General features: G+C 34.0%; 1 protein-coding gene across 1 annotated transcript in view; it reads left to right on the plus strand.

Annotated features, from left to right (window-relative positions):
- Window positions 1–7,686: 7,686 nt before the first annotated feature.
- LOC149537808 (GTP-binding protein YPTM2-like) overlaps window positions 7,687–23,485 on the plus strand; it is a 59,097-nt gene continuing 43,298 nt past the window's right edge. Inside the window, exons 1-5 of the mRNA XM_089799194.1 lie at window positions 7,687–7,915; window positions 20,964–21,036; window positions 21,219–21,266; window positions 21,354–21,401; window positions 21,653–21,724. Of these exons, the coding sequence (XP_089655320.1) occupies window positions 7,902–7,915; window positions 20,964–21,036; window positions 21,219–21,266; window positions 21,354–21,401; window positions 21,653–21,724 (255 nt within the window). The 5' untranslated portion in view covers window positions 7,687–7,901. The remainder of the gene's footprint in view (window positions 7,916–20,963; window positions 21,037–21,218; window positions 21,267–21,353; window positions 21,402–21,652; window positions 21,725–23,485) is intronic.

The raw sequence follows: 23,485 nt of genomic DNA on the forward strand, positions 1-23,485 counted from the left end.
ACATGAAAATTCTATAAATACAATGTGTTGCTGAAGAGAAGTGTGTGTGTGTGTGAGAGAGAGAGAGAGAGAGAGAAGAGAGAAATTCATTACACAGGGTTATGCTACCAAATTTTCTCTAGAATGGCGCAAGATTTAAATCTCCATGTGAAGATTGAGAGCCTAAAAATGTATTGTAATTTTTTGTTGAATAATACATTGGCTTGATGTTTTGGGGTATGAGGTTTTTTCCCCACGTATATCTATATATATATATATATATATATATATATTTTCTATCCCATTCCTTTAGTTTCATGATTCTAGAATACTAAATTTGTATATTGTGATACTATTAAATTTTTTTAGATTTGTAAATTTCAATCACTTTCCTTTAAAGTTTTAATTGTGGAAAAAATCTATGTTTGTTTCCACTTTTTGTGACATAGTAGTATGCACATGTATTTGTTCATTAGAAGCTATCAAATATATCATTGGTTATTGTATGTACATACTAATCTAAGATATCTTTGTGGGATGCTCTCATTTCCCTTCAACTTTTAATATGTCTATGAATTGATTGTTTTGGCTTTTTCCTTGTTATGTTGAAGGCGTTTATTATCTAAAAGATACAAGTTAATGATTTCATCTAACAACCTAAACTCCTAAAGAAGGGATGCAAGACATTCATATTAATCACATCTATTAATATTTTCTCTAGTTTCTGTTTGTCAGACTTACGTGCCATTGTTGTTAAGGAAGGTTTTCATCTCCCCTCATTGTTATTTTCCCCCTTTTTAGGTTTTTTTTGCTTCTATAAACTCTAACATTTTTCCATCCCAATATCCACATCTTTTCTAGGGTGAGTCACACAAAATCTAAGCTTGAAGCAAGAACTTAATATTACACATGAGTTATTGAGTAATAGCTACACATTATGCATGAACAAGAATGACAAGTGACTATAATGACATCACAAGTACAACTTAGTATGAGACGTTGCAAATCTCTAACCACAAAATATCTGCATTTTGTTAAGAGAGGGTGGTGATTCGAGGAAGTAGGAGCCAACGAACTAGAAGCATTGGAAGGAGAAGGTTGCACTGTGGAATATTCTTCAAAAGGGTAAGGTTACCATTTACCTTGAGAAATTGCATGGCTTTAAACTTCATATCACTGAGGATTTTTTTAAAAACTTGGGCAGAGGAGAAAGTGTCATTGCTTGGGGTTACTGTATCTTTGTCCAAAGAGTTTATAGCTAAGATTACGTGGCTTCCAATGGGGGGAAATAAATTTTAAAAAGATACTAAAATTTTGAATTTTGCACTTAAGAAATTCCCAAAAAACCTCGAAGAAGAAAGGAAATTGGTGAAGGAGTGGGGTTTCCTTGAGCTTGATCAGATTAAGAAAATTTGGCAAGATGTGTTATCTTGCATTCATGAGTGCTTCATATTGGATGTACGATCAAAATGTGTGCATAATTTCCACTTTGTGTTTTTGAACCATTTTAGATACAAGGAGAGGGTTTCCTTCCTCTTTTACATGAAGTATTCCCTATTAAATAACCTTAGTGCTCATAGAAAAAAAAGGGAGTAGGCTCATCCTTCGTGAAGGGCTGATTCTATTAATTGAAGAATACTGCAAAGAGAATGTTGTGAATCCATCTCTTTTGGCAGGGAAAAGAAAGAAGATTTATGGGAATGACACTTTGGATAAATCTAGTGCAAAAAAAAAAAAAGACTCATAATGTGAAGATTAAGGAGATAAGCAAAGAGGAAATGAAAATAGAGTTGAATAGTGACTCAGAAGGGGACGAGGAATGGGTCAAGAAAAAGAAAAATAAGAAGAGGAAGGAGGAAGGAAAATTCAAGGTGAGTAGAAGGATGTAAGAACTGAAGAAATCTTGGAGGATGACATGGGTACTTTGAAGATGGAGACCAATGAGGAAGAGGAGAGGGATACAGAGAGTGGAAATTATAGTTCAAATAATGAAGGGTATTCTGGTAGGTAGGGTGAATATTTAGTTAAATTTGGTGGTACGATAAGCAATGTGGGTACTCCAAATTTGGGATCGAAGGAATAGACTGAGTCATTGAACTCCTCTAAGGACAAAGAAACAATTGTTAAAGATAAATTGTCAACACCTAAAGTTGGTTAGGAGAAGGGGCACTCTGTGGAAACTAATATTGACAAAAATAATATGAATACTTCTCCTATTACCCATGAGCCAAAAACTAATGATGTTTATTAGAAGTTTGAGAATGAGAAACGGGCTTCTGCTATGGAGAGGGAGCTAATGCCTAAAAATGTCCATGATGACATTGATTATCTTGAGGATAATACTATTGATGAGGATAATGTAGAGGTGAAGATCAGTAGAAGAATTATGTTCCTCCACTAAGCCAAATTAAAGGCAAATTCCTTCCTTCAAGTTGATTATTGGTTTTATAATGAGATCATCTCCCTTAAGAAAAATGTTAGTTTGAAAGACAACCTAGAAAATAAGAAAACCAAAAGAATTGAGTTGGAAAGTAAAGTTGGGAACATTCTAGAGAAACTCATGGCCTATGAAGCAGGGGTAAGGCAACTAGTTAATGACAACAGACAACAAATGGACATGATTACATCTAGCTTGTGTGTGGCGAAGATGAGTATTGTTAGGAGAAGCAACAAGGAAATTATCTCCCCTATGGATGTGCATTGATTGATGGCCCAAGCAAGAGGAAAATGTAGAGCACAAAAAGGGCCATTGAAGTTCCTAGTTCAACTATCAAAGACCTCCTTTAGGATGTTGTCAATATTGGTAAAGAATTGATTAAGGAAACAAAGGAGCTAATGTAAGTTTGGTCTATTTTATTGTTGGTTCTAGTTGCTTGTTAGGGTTTTTGGTCTTAGCTATTTCTGCTGGATGTTTTGTAGTTTTTGTTTTCCAACTTTTATACTATATGTTTGACTATATTTAGGTTCTAGGTCCTTATAAAACCTGGTGGGACTTTTATCTTATTTATCTAGTTTTTTGTTGATTGTATGGGGTTTCAAGTCCCCTCAAAACCTATTTTTAACATAATCCAAAAAATAAAGTAATCAAATTTTGTCTTACAAATATGATTGATTTTGAAGTTTAATCCTATAGAGTATCATTATTGTTTTATTAGAAATAAGACCTATATTTATATAAAGTTTTTCTTTTAAAGAATATAGATAGTATTATATGCATATCTCTTACCAAATTGAGGAGCTACTATGCTATACACATGACAACACTTTATCAACGTCCATGCAAACCCACAACTTTTGTCTTGACATAGCAGTACTCATACTGGTTGAAGAACTAGAGAATACAAGTTAATAAAAAACTTTATTAGTATACATGATAGTATAAACTTGTTATACCATGTAGGTTATAATAATAATATATTAACATACATTATATTATAAACTTCTCATAAAAGACAAGTTATGTCACTCTATCTAATCACTATTTGTCCATCTTTCCCCCCCTCTCTTCCTATTGCAAACATTACAAGAGCCTATTAGTATTGGAGTCTAATTATCCTCCCAATTCAAAGGTTTTTATATTGGTCATGTTTAGTTAGTGGTTGTCTAGTTGATTCGATGCTACATGGACAATTAATTGGCCACGTGTGCTATATAATTGTATATGCAAATAGTTGGACCAAAATCTTCTTAATTGACCTTCCACACTTCTTGAGCCCACCCAATACACACCAAAATATGATTGCTAGTATAATGAATTATTTGTTATTTCCCCCCTAAGTTACAACACTCTTTATATGAATGATGATGAATTTTAATGTTCCCTACAAGACCAACAATCCAAAGGACTAAGAGAAAACTAATTAATCTACATGTTGAATCTTCTCCACGTTGACCTTTTGTTACATCCCAAATTTGAATCCATTTGAAATGTTCATATAACCATTGAGGTTTCATGTGAAGTTAGTTGACAGGTATAAATTAGTTACAATCATGTGAAATGGTAAGATCGGTAATCATTATAATTTCATATGAAGTTGGCATGCTAGTTAATCGTTATGATGATATTTTAATGTTATTTTGGAAAGTTGGTTATTCATCATGAATTCCTGGGAAGTGAAATGGTAGTAGTCATTATGATAAATTATGATTAATAACTTGTTATGGTAATTTTTATTATATTGAGAAATATGATATAATTGTGGAGAATTTCCTTGCAAGAGCGCATCAAGGGGTGGAAGCATTGTCAGAAAAGAATTGGGCATAGGGGCACCACTATCACTGGGCAAATAGGTGCGAATTTTGAACCACCATGGCTAAGGGTAATCGACTAGGCAAGCAAGAGTGCACGTTGGACAATACCATGAGCTACTTCGCCAATTTTTATAACGAGAAATATTAAACATTTAATATCATAGGAAGAACTATTACCTCTCTTATTTTGAGACCATGGAAGTGATCAACATTATAAACTTCATATATATATATATATATATATATATGCCACCAAAATACTCTAATGATATCTATGAATTGTACCTATGTGCGTTAGAGTAATTATACATTTCCTAATTAACTCTAGTTTTCTTAAGCTGAACTTTGGTCATATAATAATTAATTCTTTTATTAATTATTATCATGCAACCCAGGTTAGATTCATGTTAGGATTTTGATCTCCTTTTATAAGGATTGATCTCTTTGTAATTATTCATTCACTTTTGATAATAGCAATTTCTCTTTTTGCTCATCAAGAATGTTTCATCCGTGGATCTAGGAATTCCAGCCTCCATAGCGTTTTGCTTCTCTCTTTATGTGACAGTTGTTTGCATGCTGGCGATTCTTGGGAGCTGTGGGGTTGATCTTTCATCAACTTTAACAATGTGTGTGTGTGTGTATCTAGAGAGAACATATTGATAGAAATAAATTATACATACTCTCAAAATTACACACGCATATAGATATGTGTATATATAGGTACAATTATAGGTAGAATTAAATAGCATGATGACATAATATGCATACACACACACACACATTTGTTTTGAACCATGGAGAAATATAATATTTATAACTCCTCTGGATGAGCGGTGACCATCTTCAAGTTGGAATTCATCTTTTAAATATTTGAATATTTGAAACCTTCTTGAAACCAATGTTCTTGTTTTAACTGATTTCAAGACCAAGTTATATACACTGCGGGCACAGGTGATCAAAGGAGCTTTTTTTGTTACTAGTTTCTTCACAGAAAACAAAGCAAGTATTCTTATCTATATTTCCATAGAGTAAGCATTATCCCTAGTTTTTTTTCCCTTCCTATTCTCTCTCTACCTCATACCACATTACCATTCATCATCCAGATTTATATCTCATACCAGAGGAGCTCAAACAAGATTTAATTCTCCATCTTTTTGAACATGTTATGTTTTCTTATGCATGAATCAAGGAATCGTATTATTGAATGCTAAATTATTTCATTATGTGCAGCCAACATGGATGCAATACTTGCGTAGATATCTTTTACCAGGAGGCCAAATCTATGGCCTAACTCGATCTCTGTGATGCACTAAATCATGCCTTAACTTATATCATGTAAATCATTTTATGTTATGAAAACTCTGTATAATAAGAGCAAAGAACTATGAACATATGGGTGTACTATGCACTCTAGTTTTCTAAAAGCTTATAATGAGACCATGTGTAAGAATCTCAAGAATTGATGAACTCCAAGGACTCACCAAGACAGAGAAGCCTTAGATAATGGGTGAAGAGGAGTAGTTCCCTACAAGATGAATATAGTATGATCATAATTTCTATGATTGAAAATATTCTCAAATATTAAACTTTTAAAAGAGTCAACTCATGATTGTCCAAGTATACTCAATTGTCAAGTAGAGTGGTGAAATTAAGTACCAGAATGTTCAGTGGCTAGGCAAGGTGTTTCCATGTCTATTTCGACTAGGGACGATCTTTCTCAGATGAGATTATGTGGGGATATTTTAAGGGTCTGTGGTTGGGTGGTTAAGACCCTAACAATGTTTCCCTCTCCACCAGATGCCAAGACATGCACATGATATAGATAAGTTATGCATTCAAACATCTTTTGGTAACATGCATTTTACTTTTATGATATTTGAAATTACAAGTTGAAGATATGTTAGATTGATTTATATTGTTGAATTAGTTAACTCCTTCAATAAAATCAATTTTACTCATCAATGTAATGGTAACCGGCTAGAGCAGTTGATCTTCCATTTGAACATGAAACATACATGTAGGTATGAGATAGACTTATCTTATGGTTGTTATTTTTGTCTTCCATTTATGTGAATAATGATTATGAACATATCTTTTAACTATATGTTATTGTCATAGTTAGCAACATAATGAAAATGGATGATACAATGGTATTTGATGCCCCTATGGTATCAGTCGTCATGATAGAGTGGTATTTGATGCCCTAAATAGTATTTTTCATTATGATATATGCCCTAAATGATATTTGTCATTATGATATAGTGTTATAACTATTTGTGCCCTAAGTGGTATATGTGGATTAACTTGGGTTTTGTAGATGTTGCCCTAGGCGGACTTTAGTTTTAGAATTTAGGGTATGTAAAACTCAAATTCTTCATTTAGATTTATTGATGATGCAATCAATTGTTAGTTATGAAATTTCTATTTAAATGATTGTAACTATTAATCTCATTCACATGAACATAACTATTATAACTACCTTCCCATGAATATGAAGTAGTAATCGTATTTCTATGATATGTTAGTTGTTAGTTAAGACCTGAAAAAAGGGAATGTTACACCTTTTTAATGTGGATTCAAAGTAAGAAAGTTGTCATTTTGTCTAATCTCGCCTTTAGACTGTTCACTTCTACGTTGTCTTCATATTGACTATGTATATCTTCACATGTTGCACATTCTTTGATAAAATACCATTCTGTTTCCACCACTCCTTTGTTGCAAAAATTACAAGTTCTTTTCTCCCATACCTTTTTGAGAACTTTATATCTACCAATTTCACATCTCAAATGATGATAACTAGTTTTCATTTGAGCAATTATAATTTTGGTCTTTCATTCGCTCACAGATCTTAGTACTTTTTATCACTATGCGCTCATATGGGGTTAAATTCTTTGACATAACAAGCTTTTTTTGTCTACCTACTCGTTTTGACCACATGACAACTATGAAGTTCTCTAACATCCACTTTTTATCTCTATATTAGCATTTGGTACTAATGGATATTTGTGTTCCATTTGTCCAATCACTTGCTATTTTGTTTCTTCTATGTTTTTTCCCTACATTTCAACTCCTCTTCAACCACCATCTTAGACAAGGAGTGCTTATCCATATTTCTAACTTTTTATAAATAACTTAACAACTGAATAATTACTAATGCTCAAAAAATACCAACCTCCACCAAAAAGATCTCATAAAGAATTAAGAACTGTTAAATGTATTTTTATTAATCCAATTCAAAAAACCATAACCTCAATAAAGATAGAATTGAATCAAAACTACCCGCACATGAGAACATTTAAATTTTCTTTTTCCAACTCTATACCGTCTACACCAGCTCTTCTTCCTCTGTCTTATTCATACGACCGGAAGAAGCCGGTAACTTTCAGGTAGTAGACACGGATCCTCTCGGCCTTATTTTTTTATTTTATTAAATATACGAAAACTCTTTATTTTGCTGCTTGTGTTCTTACAAATCCTTCGATTTCTTCAATAATTATTGGAGGAAATCGTCGAGATTTGATTTCAGATCTGTATTGAACAGTTTTCACGACCATCAATTGAAGTTCATTATTTATTTTTAATATAAACTGTGGACAATTGCTTTTGGTTTAATTCAGCATCGTTATTTTTGTTGTTTTGCTCTGCTCCAATAGTTGCTGCAGATTTGCAACATGAATCCTGAATAGTAAGTACCGTTGAACCCAATATTAACTGAAAATTCTAATTTCTTTTCTTAGTCTACTAGATAGAAGAGGGAATTCATGGTCGTATATATTTGGATTTCAGAGCATTCGCTGTTGTGTGGTTTTTACCCAAATTTAGTAAATGGCGTGAGTGAATTTTATTGGATCTAACAATATATTCTACGTAGTTTGTGTGTATATTCAATTGGGGTTCAGCCTTCCGTTTGGTATAAATAAGGAAAAAAAGAAATTCTTTGTCCGATTGAAGGGCATTGTTTTTAAATAAGTCTTTGCCGCAATAGATTTATGTGTAAAACTAAAGATTCTATATCCTTGCGGTCTGTGACGAAAACTGTAAACCGTAAGATTCGTTTGGCGAATGATTTTATGTGTCTCAATTGATCAGTGTAAGCAATTTTGATAGACAACCGTCAATCGATTAGTAGGCATTTCGCCCGAATCAGTTGTTATAATTTTTGATTTCCAGACGAATTTCGAAGCGTCTCATATGACCAAGATTTTTAATTTTCAATATCTGGGCTGACGTTGAAGCATGTTGCATGAGCAGTAGACTGATTTTTAATCCTGTCCTATGACAATGTCTTGCAATTTACATTTTTAAACCAAACTTGAAGTACTGAATTTGAACCAGCTGTTGGAATTTTTTCAGTCTTAACTGAGTTTTAAGCATGCCATATGATCAGCAGTTACGAATTGTCATTTGCTGCTATTTTAAGGTCAAAACCAAGTGACAAATGGTATATGACCAACAGAGGTTTTCATTTGTATACCATTTTTTAAGAATCTCATATGATGAGCTGCTATACATTGTAATCACATCTTCTTTGTTATGTTTTGAGCATCTTTGCCTTGAGTAGAAAATGACTGTGCACTTAAATGGTTGGGTTTATTATGGTGTGTAGTTGAAATCTGTTGCAGTTGTCTTAAATTTTACTTTTGATGTAGTGACAATTGCTTTGCACAAGAGTGTGCTATAGGTTTCAAATATTCTTTGTGGTGCTGTGAAATGGCTATTCGTAGAATTTATAATTACATTTTGTTGATATCCTTTATTTTTCTTCACATTTCAATGTTGCTTTTCTTAAGTTTGTAGCTTCAGTCGGATTGATTTGATCATGAGATACATGGTTGATGATAAATCATTTAAATAAATATTCTTATATATATATGGTTATTTACTATTTAATATATTATTATTATCTAATGATGATTAAACTTAAGAGACATGTCTTCTCTCATATTTACAAGTCTTCAATTCTGCATTTGAAATACACCAATAACAACAGCGGTGTTATTACATTTGTAGAAAATGATCCATAAAACATTGACATGGTATCAGAGCCAAACTACAAATGTAGAAAAGAGACTGATATCACCCTAGGGTCACCGAGTAACTCTCATTTCCGGACTATATTCAGGCTCATATTTGCTCTGCACAGGGGAGAAAATTCAAGTGAAGGTGTGAACATATTCAAATACATTCCTTTCCATTTACAGTTGTCTATCTCTGAACAATTGAAGAGATGAGACAGGTGCAATTGGAGAAGGGGATATTAAATAAATACGTCCAAGCAAATCCATCAAAATAAGCATTTGACTCAGTGGAACACCGGAACAAGGAACTACTTATTGACGATCAAGCGCTATTCGCCATTTTGTATTCGCACAGCTGGTGAGCACACTTGGCATCCAGATTGGGCATCATTGGAGGAACCACAGATCCCATAGAAGAACATCACAAACTTTCCTTGGCACTTTGATTGAAAGGTGTAATAAGAAGGCAACAATATGTTCAGTAATAATAAGAAGAGGGATCGAAAATGATAATAGGAGTAGAGTATTAATGCTGAGAATTGAATATGAAACAAGGCATTTGTCATCCGATAAGGAGGGTAATAAAAGAATGCCAAATGAGATAATAATTTATTAAGAAAGCAAATATCAAATTAAGCAAGTCATAACAAGGATAGCATATTCAAAGGTAACTTAATACAAATAATAACTAAAGGAGAAACCAGTGAATATAGGTAAGTTTATTAAGAGGGAAGTTGGAAAAGAATCATAATATGGGAGGCATATTATATGAACAAAATTTCAGAATTGACGCATGGATCATATTTAATATTTGAATGTAAGTATCAAAGGTGATTAATCACCTATTTTGATCACGGTTTATAACATTGAATGAGGTAGCAATATCAAGGGGAATATGGGGAGAACATGGAAGAACACAATGTTCACATGCATAGAATGAAGGACGAGCCCTTGAAGAGGTGTCGATATGGAATGAGAAGAGTGCTAATATTGAGTGATTGGCCTTATTAAGAAATCATGAAAAGGACCAGCCCTTGTTATTTAGGAATGGACAAAGTTCGAATTGACATTCTGACATTCACAAAACAATAAAAGAAGTGATATTAATATCCTCAAGAGGTGAGGTGAGATATATGCCTTAAGAGGCATTGATTTTCTCTAGCCACGTCATCATATGGAAGAGGCCGTATTGACGACATCTATATTGTGCATCAATTGAATGATATGCATACAATTAAATTATTGAACATGCTTTAGAAACTCTAAAGAAGATTTCTTATAAGGTGACCTAAAGTTTTATGAATATTGAGGCACGAAAGAATCACTTTCTTCATTATAGTGTTCATTTTTGGACAACTAAATAAGAGTTTATGATTATTATCTAGGATGTAAGGATCGAGGAAAAGAAGCCTACGTCAACATTAACCAAAGCTCCAGTATCATGAATTTGTTATATGATGGATAACATTAATTACAATTAGAATGGGAAAACTATCCAAATTGTATGGTTATGTTTGCCAAATCATTTGAATCACCTATGATTATCCCCTTGATGAACAAAGCTCTATGTAAGAGTAACAAATTCATTCTTGTGGCATGGACACTTAAATCAAGATATTGGTATATGGTGGATGGTTTTAGAGATATGTCAATACTCATTTGCTTCTATTGATAAGCTTAATGAATTTATTGATTTTCATTAGATGAAAGGATCAAACTAGAAAGAAGTAAAATACTCAGAAAGAAGAAAGAAGAAGTTACTAACAGAGATGGAGGTTGATATCATTCATGGGTGATTGTCTCTCATTAGACTTGATATTGATTGAAAACTCTATAAAAATGAACTTCGTGGGAACTTACATTGTAGGGGGGGGGGGGGGGTGAATGATTACCTTAACCCAATGTTTCATTTCCATTGGAGGCATTTTCTGATTTGATGCATATGGATCTTCATTGGAGAGATTAGTATCAAGGATGCTGATGTACAGATAAGTATTTATTATTTTTAAGTATTACATTTATCTATTTATTATAGTCTCTCTTTTATTCATATTTCTATATGTACTATATGAGCTATTTCCCTCGATCTTTTCATTTGTATCTGAAGATGATCTTGTAGGAAAAGACGAATGGTATATTAGGCATATTGTATAGACTCAATCTTATGAGAGTAGCTCTAAAGAAGTTGTGATCTAGAATTCATTAGTCATCTGACGATCAAGCTGGATAAAGTAAGGCTCTTGAAGCAAATATCTTGGATGATTGAGGTTATGAGTATCTTTCTACATTAAGAGGGAGTATGACACTTCTTCGAAGGCAACACAGGAGCTTAGAAGATTGATACTTAGGAGGAGTCTAGAAATACATGTGTGTGACCGCATGATTTTGATGGGCCTACTCTTGTGTACATCATGAGGAAGTATTGACTTATCACTAGAAAGTCAGAAGATCGCTATCACATTCAGGAGTCGACAAGCATCTTTGGGGGAAGAGACCCTCTAAGGGAGTAACTATTGGACCTGACTTCCCAGGATCATTTTTCAGAGGTAGAATTTTGAGGTGCAATCCTTTGTGAATGATATCTTCTCTATGAGGGAGAAGTTCTAAGTGAATGTCCTTGTAATGCATTTTTTTTTCTGTGAGAGAGAAGTTGAGGTGAAAACCCTTGTTCCACCCTTTGACTTGGTTCATGGTGGTAATTATTTTGCATATGTGGATTATGTCATGAAAGGTGACGATCTTTCATTGATGTATTTTTAGAGGATTGGTATTGTAAGGTGATGATCTTATCAATAGCTTGACCTATTATAATGATAGACTACATGCTGTCCCAAAGTGCTAGTAGTCATGATAATGAACATATCATGATTAGACTTCATTTGTTGTCTTGGAGTGCCAAAGTTCATTATACTTGTCATGATAGAGACCACGGCATTGTGATTTCTTGTTATTTGATATACTACATTAAGTTGTTGTCCTGAAGGAACGGAAATCGGATAACTCATATCCTACTAGGATATAACATATTCTTTTGGTAGGCATGAAGGATTTTTTTTTGATGTCAGTGCACATACCAAAAGAATATAAGTATGATGAATATCATATGATTGATATTTCTTGTTGAGTTATACTTTAGATGATATTGAAAGATAACATCTAAGTTGATGAATATATTTTAATATCTTTAAATGTCATTCTGAGAATATCATATTGAGATAATATCTCTTCATATAATTGAGAGCATAATGTGTTCCATAACAATCCTCCCTAGCTAAGAGGGAGTGTTAAGTTTGTAGCTTCAGTCAGATTGATTCGATCATGAGATACATGGTTGATGGTAAATCATCATTTAAATAAAATATTCTTATATATATAATATAAATAAATATATATGATATATATAATATACTATATATGGTTATTTATTATTAATATATTGTTATTATTTTCTAATGATGATTAATAGTAAGAGATATGTCTCTTCATGAGACATGTCTCCTCTCACATATATGTCTTCAAATCTGCATTTGGAGTACACCAATAACAACGACAGTGTTATTACATTTGTAAAAAATGACCCATAAAACATTGGCAACTTTTTTCATGATCGACAAACTTCCTTTATCTATCACATGAAGAGAGTAAGTCCTATTTTACAAGTAGCATCTAAGCCACCACATTATACCGCATGGATATGAACTTGCCTGGTTTGAACCTGAACAATTGTAGTGGGAGGTGTGCTGACTCACTCATTTCTATCCTATAGTATGACAATCCTAAGAAGCTATATATCCCCACGTAATACTAAGTTGACTTGTCAGTTATGTATTCTTGTTCAATTATGCAATTGAGTGGAATATACTTACAATCACTTGATTTGCAGCGCTCCAACTTACATAAAAGATTTTATATAACTACTTGCAATGCATCTTTCTAAGACGTCGGTCTCGGTACAAGTACATGGTTCAATTCTTAAAATTCTTAAAATAAAAAATAGAGAACCTCACAATTGCCAGTGCAAAATATCTTTTTTGATGATAGGTGTGTCAAATTCTATTAAATTGTAATTGAAGTACACATTTTCAGAAGATTATAACAACATAAAATAAAGCTGCTTAAGTGGCGAGAGCAACTCTAGTTGGAGAAGGCAAAACATCCTAGTCATCTAGTTTATCCCTACATCAGTGGGTTCCAGGGTGACGTCCAGAACATACCACCCCTCATCTACTTAATCTTTATTCTTGCAATAAAAAAAAAATTAAAATACATCATTATTTGCAAAATTGAAAATACTCATAAATTTTTAATTTAGTAATTTATCAATTGGAAATACACCATGAATATTGCAATAAAATTTAATACTTTCCACATTGTTTTTCATTGAGTATCAATTGCAATAGCTGCTTCAATTTCAATTACACCACAATCAACTCTAGCACCACTCCTACTTGCCATGCTATTTCTAGAAGCTGCCTCATCTACAGAGACCTCAATAAGGTGCAGAATCGTAGCATCTAAGTTGGCATACTCAAGAGTTAGATCTCGATTCTTTGTCACCCTCTCATTTTGATTAGGTGATTGATGTGACAAGAGACACAAGTTGGAGGACACAAAGACCAAATCTTCGTATAGGTTGTGTGTAGTTTAGAAACTTTGCAAATCTCAACAGTAAATTGAATTGGAATAGTATTTCTAGAATTAAATCACATATAACATAATTGCAGTCATCCTTCAGTGAATGTATGCTTCGGCACTATGAACAAGATTAAGCCCAAACTCAGATTTTATCAATTTCCATTCTCATATTTATCATCCAATTAATTTGCAAGATGTTAGGATTAGAGAGACAAAAATAACAGTTACATGAAAAAGCCAAAATATAACCAATATCAGAAATACATAATGCACACAAAAGAGAACACAGGACACAAATTTAACACGGTTCACCCAATCCTTGGGCTACGCCCACCAGTGACAAGTCCAATATTCTTATTATCTAGTGATTACAACCTGATTGCAATATGCAATCCCTTGCAGCTCAATCCTGCTGCAAGAAGCTACCAAATCATCATAGATCATGAAATCCCTAACCATAAGCCTTTTTATACAAGTTTTTTGCCACTTACAAAATTAGGGCTAGAATAAGTTGTCTGATAGAAAAATAGCTTCCGACGCCTTTACAATAATAAAGTCATTTGAGCTTTCACCTAGGGCTTCTCCCAGTACCCTACAAGGGGCAATGCCCCTTGACCCTCGTAGACAAATCTGGGGAAACCCCGCCGAATGATGTAGGGGAAAATTATCCTCTGAGTCTGATTAGGCTCTACATAACAACACAAGATTCAATGCATATAGAGATTACAATGTCCATAAGAAGTCATTTTGGATTGTGGCTACTCTTTATAGTTGCTAGATCTAGTTGATGAGGTAGATTGATGAATGACATTGCACCTTGAAATTGCCATGGTTAGGAAATCCCTAACCCTAAGCCATTTTATACAAGTTTTTTGCCTCTTACAAAATTAGGGCTAGAATAAGTTGTCCAATAGAAAAATAGCTTCTAATGCCTTTTACAATAATAAAGCCATTTGAGCTTTCGCCTGGGGCTTGTCCTAGGATCCTACAAGGCCCTTGAACCCCATAGACAAATATGGGGGAAATTGCGCCGAATGATGTAGGGGAAAATTATCCTCTGAGTCTGATTAGGCTCTACATAACATCACAAGATTCAGTGCATATAGAGATTACAATGCCCATAAGAAGTCATTCTGGATTGTGGCTACTCTTTATTAGTTGCTAGATCTAGTTGATGAGGTAGATTGATGAATGACATTGCACCTTGAAATTGCCGTGGTTAGCAGCAGCTAATACATATCGTGGTATTTCAATGATCTTCCAAATGCAGAGGCCTGTACTTGTATCCTCAAGAGGGCACTTCCTTAAATCACTTCTTGTCATTACCAGCCTCTATCTACTTTGTCGGTGTCTACAGACACACAACGAAGGTGACACTGTGCTATTGCTGCTCAAACACACAATGCAGGCATGGTGTCCAATATGTCTCTTGCCCTTGGTAACCTCTACTTATTGAAGTGCATATGCCTGTATTGTCAAGCTGATCAGAATTGGTGAATGGTAGAGATGGCAAAATTGCACTATGAGGAATGAATAGGTAGTGGTTTGCTCCTACTGCAGGCAATGCACCTAAGATTGTAATCCCAAGAATTACTCTGGGCTCAATAACAAATTCTCTGAAAGACTAAAAGCCTTGATGATCAAAATACAACTCCATTGCCCTGTAAATAGGCACTAACAAAATAAACACTCCAGGTTGTCCATATGCATTATGAAAATTATTCGATATTTGCAGTTTATAATAGCTTTTTAATTTATCATTTATTTAATAATTTGTTATTTATTTAATTAAAAACTGGCAGATAGTGGGAGTGTTAATTAACACTTCCAAGAGCTTGGCTGGCCAACGCAGCCTACATTGGGGTCATTACAATCAGCATTACAGATGATCTAATTGCAATCATGTTGACTAAAGGACTTCTTTGAAATGAATAAGCATCGGCAGCATCATATGCAAAACAATCATGTGCTGCTTGATATTTAATCAGTTAAAATAACACTGAAATATGTATACTAAACTGATGTTAAAAGTGCAACAAGGGTTGCTAGGCATGAGGGTGTGTAACAGTCATTCAGCTTAATCAAGCAGTTGTGTAACAAAATTTATTGTATTTACCAAGAAACTTATGCCAATGTCCTGATTCATAATTGCTATTGATGAATTATCCTGGGAAGAAACATATTAAATAACACCACCAGTTGAGAAGCACTCCAGAGTAACATGACACAAGGTAGTAACCGACTACTATTCTAACAAGGTAGTAACCGACTACTATTCTAACATACAGTTCTCCCATTGTGGAAATCAAATCAGTATAGAAACATGCTAAAATATCTTCATACATACTAATTCATACTCAACCCTCAATAATCACTCAAGTTCATAATCATGCAGTCATTACCACAGCTAACAATACAATGCAGAACAGGATCAGTATCATCCAACTCTCTTGCCAGGGTTAATCATATCTTAATACCAGTTAATGACTATTAAAGAAAAAATAATTAATCATTAAAATCATCAATCAAGAGGATTACAAATATTCATAGATAATAAAAGCAGAATACATTGAGTGAGTGTTATAATATTAACATGCCATTGTTAAAACTAATTAATAACATGAGATCACAAGCAAACAGAGTGTGACTAAGGCTGCAACACATTTGGGCCTGATGGAGCCCTATTTTTTTTGCCAAAAATCAGGGCCTCCATTTATGACGTTGGAGGCTTGAAAAGGGATAATAATTGATGCCGAATGATCTCATAAGTAAATACTGGTCAGCAAAGATCAAATATACATACACAGGGTGTTGTTACTTTGTTACAAAACAAAGGTCTGATAGAAGGAAAGGCATCCCAAAGTTCATGGAGGCTTAAAGGTCTCTGATCCTGTTTAGAGTTTCCATGGTGAATGGCCCAGGTGTGATGTCCAGTTTGATATGATGGAAAAGAAGTTGTTAGATGACCTGAGAAAGAATGCAATAAGAATGTCACAATACCATAGGTAATACAAAACAGAAAATCATAAGTCAGAAACTTAAAGGCACGATAAAGTAAAAATAAGAATATGTATAGAATTGCCAGGAGTAAAAGTTGGATTATGGAAGACAGCGAAAATATGGCGAACAGTATAAGACGGTGAATAAATCATCTCCAGCATATATGATGTTTTCACAGAAATATTGATACATGAGTATACTCAGCCAATGGAAAATACACTGCAACATAAAGGAGTCACATAAATAACTAAGGTAGCATACAGAAGTTACTGTATTGGGGATCTGATTTGCTCAGTCAAGGAAATAATGATGGTGTCATACATACTTGTCCAGTACATGAGGTTTTGACTCATGTAAACTCCATGGTATGAAACTACGGAGACTTACGGCAGTAATATTAAGTAGAACACAAGAAGTCTAACGAGTTGGGATTACCTTTAATTTAGAATTCTTCAGCATCACATGAACACAATGATGAAGACTGTACATTGGCAAATAATGTATGTCAGAGATTATATACCGTATAGTGTCATTATTCTTAAGGAACTTGGAGCCTAGCTTCTTGATGACAGAGTTGTTTGAAGAATCACCGAACATCAGAAGAGAAGAAGAAATAGAAATCTCAGCAAATCAGTGTGACATTGTTTATTATAAAGGTCAAATGGAATCAAGCATAATAAAGAATACGCGGGGACAAAGAATAGTGAATAAACAGTAGGGATATGCAGGGATATTAAAAGACACCATTGGCTGAGACAAAGAGGAGAAGCAGATTATACAGAGAGGTGTACAAATTTCAAACCTGGGCGAATGTTTTCCGAAAGGTGCTAAAGTTTAACAAGCAACGACCATTGAGGAATGTTCTCGAAATCTCACCATGGACCAAGAAAAAGACAAGTTATCAATTTTAAAATGATGAAGACATTGAGTAATTGGGTTTCTTCGTTGAGTTTATAATATGTCGAAGAAGATGTTCCTGACGTCAAAATCAAAGAAGATGAATTCGCACCATAGAGAAAATTAAAAGCAAAGCATGGTCAAAGAAGATTGGTATCTACAATTCCTCATATTTGTTAATGTAGAGAGAATATTCAAAGGAATGGAGGAACACATCCTATACATCATGATACTTGCGGCATACACAAAAGCGATGGCTAAAATAATAATTGGGATCTGCAGCATTAATAGAGGATTGAATATATACATGAACAGGTGCTCGTTCAAAGTAGTGGTCCAGTGCCTCTAGAATTGACACGGCATGAGGCCTCATAATTTAAACCAGATGCTATAGCTGACAGACTGTGTATGGACTAGAGGCTTTCAAATCAATTCAAGGATGTCGTCTTGGCTTTGAACGCAGAACAGGAAGCCATTTATTAATTATAACAACATTATTAGTTTAAGAAATATTATAGGAGCACTCAACTAAAGATTAATAATTATGATATCTTATTCATCAGGTGCTACGGTAACAAAGGGAGATGTGCAATAAAGCAAAATGCATCTTAAAAAGCAATTGGTTAAATCAAAAGGTGTGATTTGTATTAAAAAGGAAGGATACAAGTTATGACTTTTTATTTGAAAAGTCATAACTTTAAAATAAGGAGATATAAATAATAAGAGAAAAAGACATTCAAAAAACACATTCGACAAGAAGTATTTTATATTTATTTGTACGGAGGGATAAGGAGCTTTAATATGGCTTTGTAATATAAATTTATTCATTATATTTTAATGATAAACAAAAGCCTTTTTGTTTATATTTAAGGCACAGAGATTTAAACTGCAGATGATTCATCCTTTATAATTATTTTTAAAATTTTGTAAACAATCTATGTCAGATAAGTGGACAAGGTCATCTGTGGCATTTTAAATTCGATCATCGCATATATTGTGAAATATTTAATTGTTTCCGAATCTATGTCCAGTTTGTCTCCCTGACCTTAGGAGTTAAAGCGCAATCTGGACTAGTTTAGAATTGTGTATATATATTTAACCCATTGCATCTTGATTATTAAATTGTTTATAGTTCACGTGCATAGAACATTATAAAGTTGTACGTTGTAATCTTCATTGTAGTTGACTTTGTTGGGCGAATAAGCTAAAGCACTAGTTTTTTTATCATTGAAGTATTGGATTTATATTTGAAGTCAGAAAATCTACATCTTCCTTCTTACAAGCATCAAATCCATTATTGATAACATTATACAAAACATCCAATCAATTCAAACATTCAACATTCAACTTTATTTTGATCGAGTTCGAGGAACTTTGCCAGCCAAAGAACTCGCAAAGCTTAAATTCGCTATAGAAAAGCTTCGAACTAATCAGTCAACGTTCAAGGCTGGGTGTAGTGGAGCCTAAAGTGCAGGGGAATCCAAGTCATTCCTGTTTGTTGGCCAGAACTGATTGAAGAATCTTGTTGGAGGATTGGCAAGCTCTTGGATTTCAAATCTGTGGTTTTGGGAACCAACAGAGCCTTACAACAAAATTATGTTTTTCTTGTAGATGCTTGAATACCATTGGTGTGTGGGGTTGGCTTTGGCTACAATTTTGGAATAAGCTTGGTTCATGGTAAAACTCACTTGATGAAATGTTGCTTATTGCTTGAATGCAAATTTTTTTACTAGGTAATTATTAAACCTAATGTCCAGCTATGAAGCGTCAATCAGAGTCCAGCAACTTCCAGCAACAACCTTGGGCCAGTTGAGCTTTACCTTAGGGTTGTAGCACATGATTTTTATATCGCAGCTTTGCCACATTTCCATCCTACAAGAGAAATTTCATCCCAGGTCACACATTCACAAATGCTCCTCAGTGCCATTGTACCAGAACTCCTTGGACTATTGTTCAATGTTTTTTCCATTGTTCTAGAGAATGGTTCCCTGATCTATTGTCCTCATTGTTTTGCTTAAGTATCAAATGTGTGACATTTCATTTTGCTTTGTGATTGTTTTAGGTTACTTGACGTTGAATATAATGTGCCAGATCAGACCTGGTTAGCAACCAAGAGTAACTGATCAATTTATGAAACTTCTGATTCATACAAATTTTGCTTAAATTCTGTCCTGATTGTGGTGTTTTAGCGGGACAACTTTTTTGGAGTTTGTACTTCATGAAAATTAAGTTTGTATTTGCTAGACTCATCAACCAAGAGGTACTGACCAGTTTACAAAATTTGTGATTCATATACAAATTTTGCTCAAATTCTGTCCTTTAGAATGTGGTATTGTATCAGGATAAGTTACTTTAGATTCTTTCTTTTGTAAAAAATGTGTTTGCATTTGATTATATCCTTGCAAGGTGCGGCCCAGGTGGAAGATAATTATTAATAAGATATTACCATTTGCCAGACTCGGCACTATATGGTTGGAAATTTGCAGATATACTTGCTTAAATGCACATTTTGAATGAATTGTGTTATGTCTGAATTGCCTGCATATGTTATACAACTATTTTGAGGAACTCAAAACAGGAATAATTGTAAAAGATGCTCAAATCAGAAGCTTTTCAAGATTTTTTGTTTTTGTTGACTGAATTGGGGAATTTTTGCATGTGAAAGATATATTATTACAAGTTGGAATATTTGAGATTTCTTCATGTCTTTTGTGGAGCACACTTAGTATATTATAGTGTTTCATTTTTTTACTTTGGAGGGACTCACTGAAGCCATTTGTAAGTATTATGTTACCAAATTAGTTTCTACAAAACTTCTCAACAAAACTGTGTTACAAAAGTTTCAAAATTCAGAACTTCATTCTGATAAAGGCCCTTGAAAGTTTCTGTGACTCTAACTTGCAAGGAATGTTGGGTGTCTCAATCCTCCCTTGTGAGCCCTGCTTGTGCTAATCCCATCCTAGGAATGATCCACCACCTACTCATTCTTGTGTGGAGATTTGCTAGGCTTTAATGCCTAGTATATATCATGTTTTTCTGGGCCGTTTATACCCACTGATCTCTTTTCATATTAAATCTTGAATGTACTTATAGAAATATATTTGATTAATATTAATATCATAATGTATTGACATTTTACGAATAAAAAAATTACTCCAACTGTGAAGCACGTATTCTGTGCAGTGACTATTTGTTCAAGCTGCTGCTGATTGGAGATTCTGGTGTTGGAAAATCATGTCTTCTGCTGAGGTTTGCGGTACTGTTATGCTACCTTTCCTTTGATAAAATGGACTGTCTTCTTTGAATGCTTCTGTACATTTTCTGTCCCCAGAGATCAAGTGATCTCATCTCTAGTACTTACCTTTTGGGGTGTGTGCTGGGGTAATGCAGTTAGAAGGAATCCATACTTATGTTTATTGTACGTATTATTAACTACAGGATGATTCGTATCTTGAGAGTTACATCAGTACAATCGGTGTTGATTTTGTAAGTGATCTCAGTTATGATTCTTCCAGACAAGTTATAACTATAGATGACGACAGTGAAACTTATTGGTGAATAATTTTTCTACAGAAAATTCGTACAGTCGACCTGGATGGAAAGACAATAAAACTTCAGATTGTGAGTAATCAGTGCTCTAAATTTTGTATTTTGCAGTTATAATGACTTACACATGCATACAATGTTTTGGCAGAAGATTTGGACGCTCATGATATCCGTTTAAAATCTGTATTTACTTTGAATAAAATAATGACAGAAGCTAGACTGTTCCACTGATGTATTATTTTTCCCAATCTATGCTCAATCTTTGTGTTTAAACTTCTGGTGTGATGATTTTGTTTCTCACACATAATCAAATGGTTTGATTTCAGTGGGACACAGCAGGGCAAGAGCGGTTTAGAACAATAACTAGTAGCTATTATCGTGGTGCACATGGTATTATTGTAAGTATGACCATATATTTCACCATTTTTTCCTTTTGTTGCAAGAATTTTATTTTATTTTAATATAGGAGATATAACAGGTATACATAAAAAGTTAAGAACAGAGCATTAGAAAAGACTTCAAGAAGGTTTAGCCAAATGGGTTTCTCTGATGCTGCAAGGCTAAATTACTTTTAAAAACAAAGTTTAATATACATAACATATAATCATCTTTTGTGCGGTATTGCTTGAACACTAGCTGTTGCAAACTTTTGGGGAGGTTTCAGCTTCATATTTAAATTGTCAGTTCCTTGGTGTATATGTATTTGATAAGATTCTACTATAGAGTACATCCCACTTCGAATATGGACATTAAATAGACAATGCAGATGAAGCAATTACTGTCATTGCTGGCCTGAAGAATTTTCACCAGGCTCTCATGTTATGCTTAGTTAATTTTTAGCTTGACACAATTTGGTGAAACTGGAGAGATTGTGTGTATTGTTATAACTTACATGCAAGGTTGTACTGTGCAGTCTTAGATCCACATGATGATGAAGATGATTGTTGAGAGAGAGAATCTGAAGTGAAAAGATGGGGAATGTAATTGCTTTTATAATACACATGATTTATTTGGTGTCACCTTGTACCTCACGAGGTGCTCCATTCCGCTTAAATGTGTCCCAAATTAAAATTGGGGATAGGACTTGTTTTAGTGGGATATTGAAATCTCCATCTGCCCTCTTTCAGTATTGAGTCCCGAATTGGATTAGAGAGGTATAAAAGCAATGCTATCTCCCTCATTTTGTCATCCATTTTTCTAATTCAATCAAGCACACTTGGAGCAAAGAATTCAATCAAGACACCAAGGCAATTTATTTACATTGATATTCAAGCATCAAGCACAGAAGACAAGGAGTATAGTCTTGATTAAGGTACTCGTGAAGGCATCCATAATCATCATATTTTAGATCCAATGTCATGACAACATTTACAACTCTTGCAAGAATCTTCATGAGCAATTCCATCCTTTTGAAGGTATAATATCATATCAAGTATCTGCTACTAAAAATACACTTTTCCTTTTATGCAATTTCAATTCGATTTCATGGTTCTCCTAAATAGAGGTTTGACCAAGTCAAGCCCCTTTTTCCCAAATAATTTTCCCATTTATTGTGTGTAGATGATAGGCGAGGAAGCTACGAAATGAGTTTCAAGCCGACTTGACAAGAGGTCATAGGTATAAAAAGTTTCATAAGAATTTGCTAGGATTTAAACACCTCCCAAGGCCTCTAGCGAGCCAAATGGCCCTGTTCTTGCAATTTCAGACGTAAATTTGAATCATAGATTAATACCTAGTTGGGATTTCCAAATCTAGTGCTAGAATTGACTTACAATTTGCAATCTGTATGTATGCACAACTTATTTCTTTGTTGCCCTACATCTTGCTTTTTCACTTTCCATTTTACATAATCAAATTTCAACTTTATAACAAAGCAAATCCTTTGCATCTCCTCAACACTTGAGCCTCCTTGAGGCTAGGGGATCACATTCCCTCCAATGTGTGAGAGCAATTTAGGTGCAAGCTTCCTAGTTTGTCCTTTCGTCCTAGTGATTGCCCCTTGGTGAAAGAAAATAGGTGTAATGGGTAATCATGAGGATGAAAGGTAAAACTAGGAAGCTCGCACCTAAATTGTTCTCACACAGTGGAAGGAATATAACCCCTAGTCTCAAGGAGGCTCAAGCGCTGAGGGGATGCAACGGATTTTCCTTTGCTATAGA

This window comes from Cupressus sempervirens, chromosome 9 (genome assembly GCF_028749045.1).
Source record: "Cupressus sempervirens isolate cs-2001-9-10 chromosome 9, ASM2874904v1, whole genome shotgun sequence".
NCBI classification, from domain to species: Eukaryota; Viridiplantae; Streptophyta; class Pinopsida; order Cupressales; family Cupressaceae; genus Cupressus; species Cupressus sempervirens.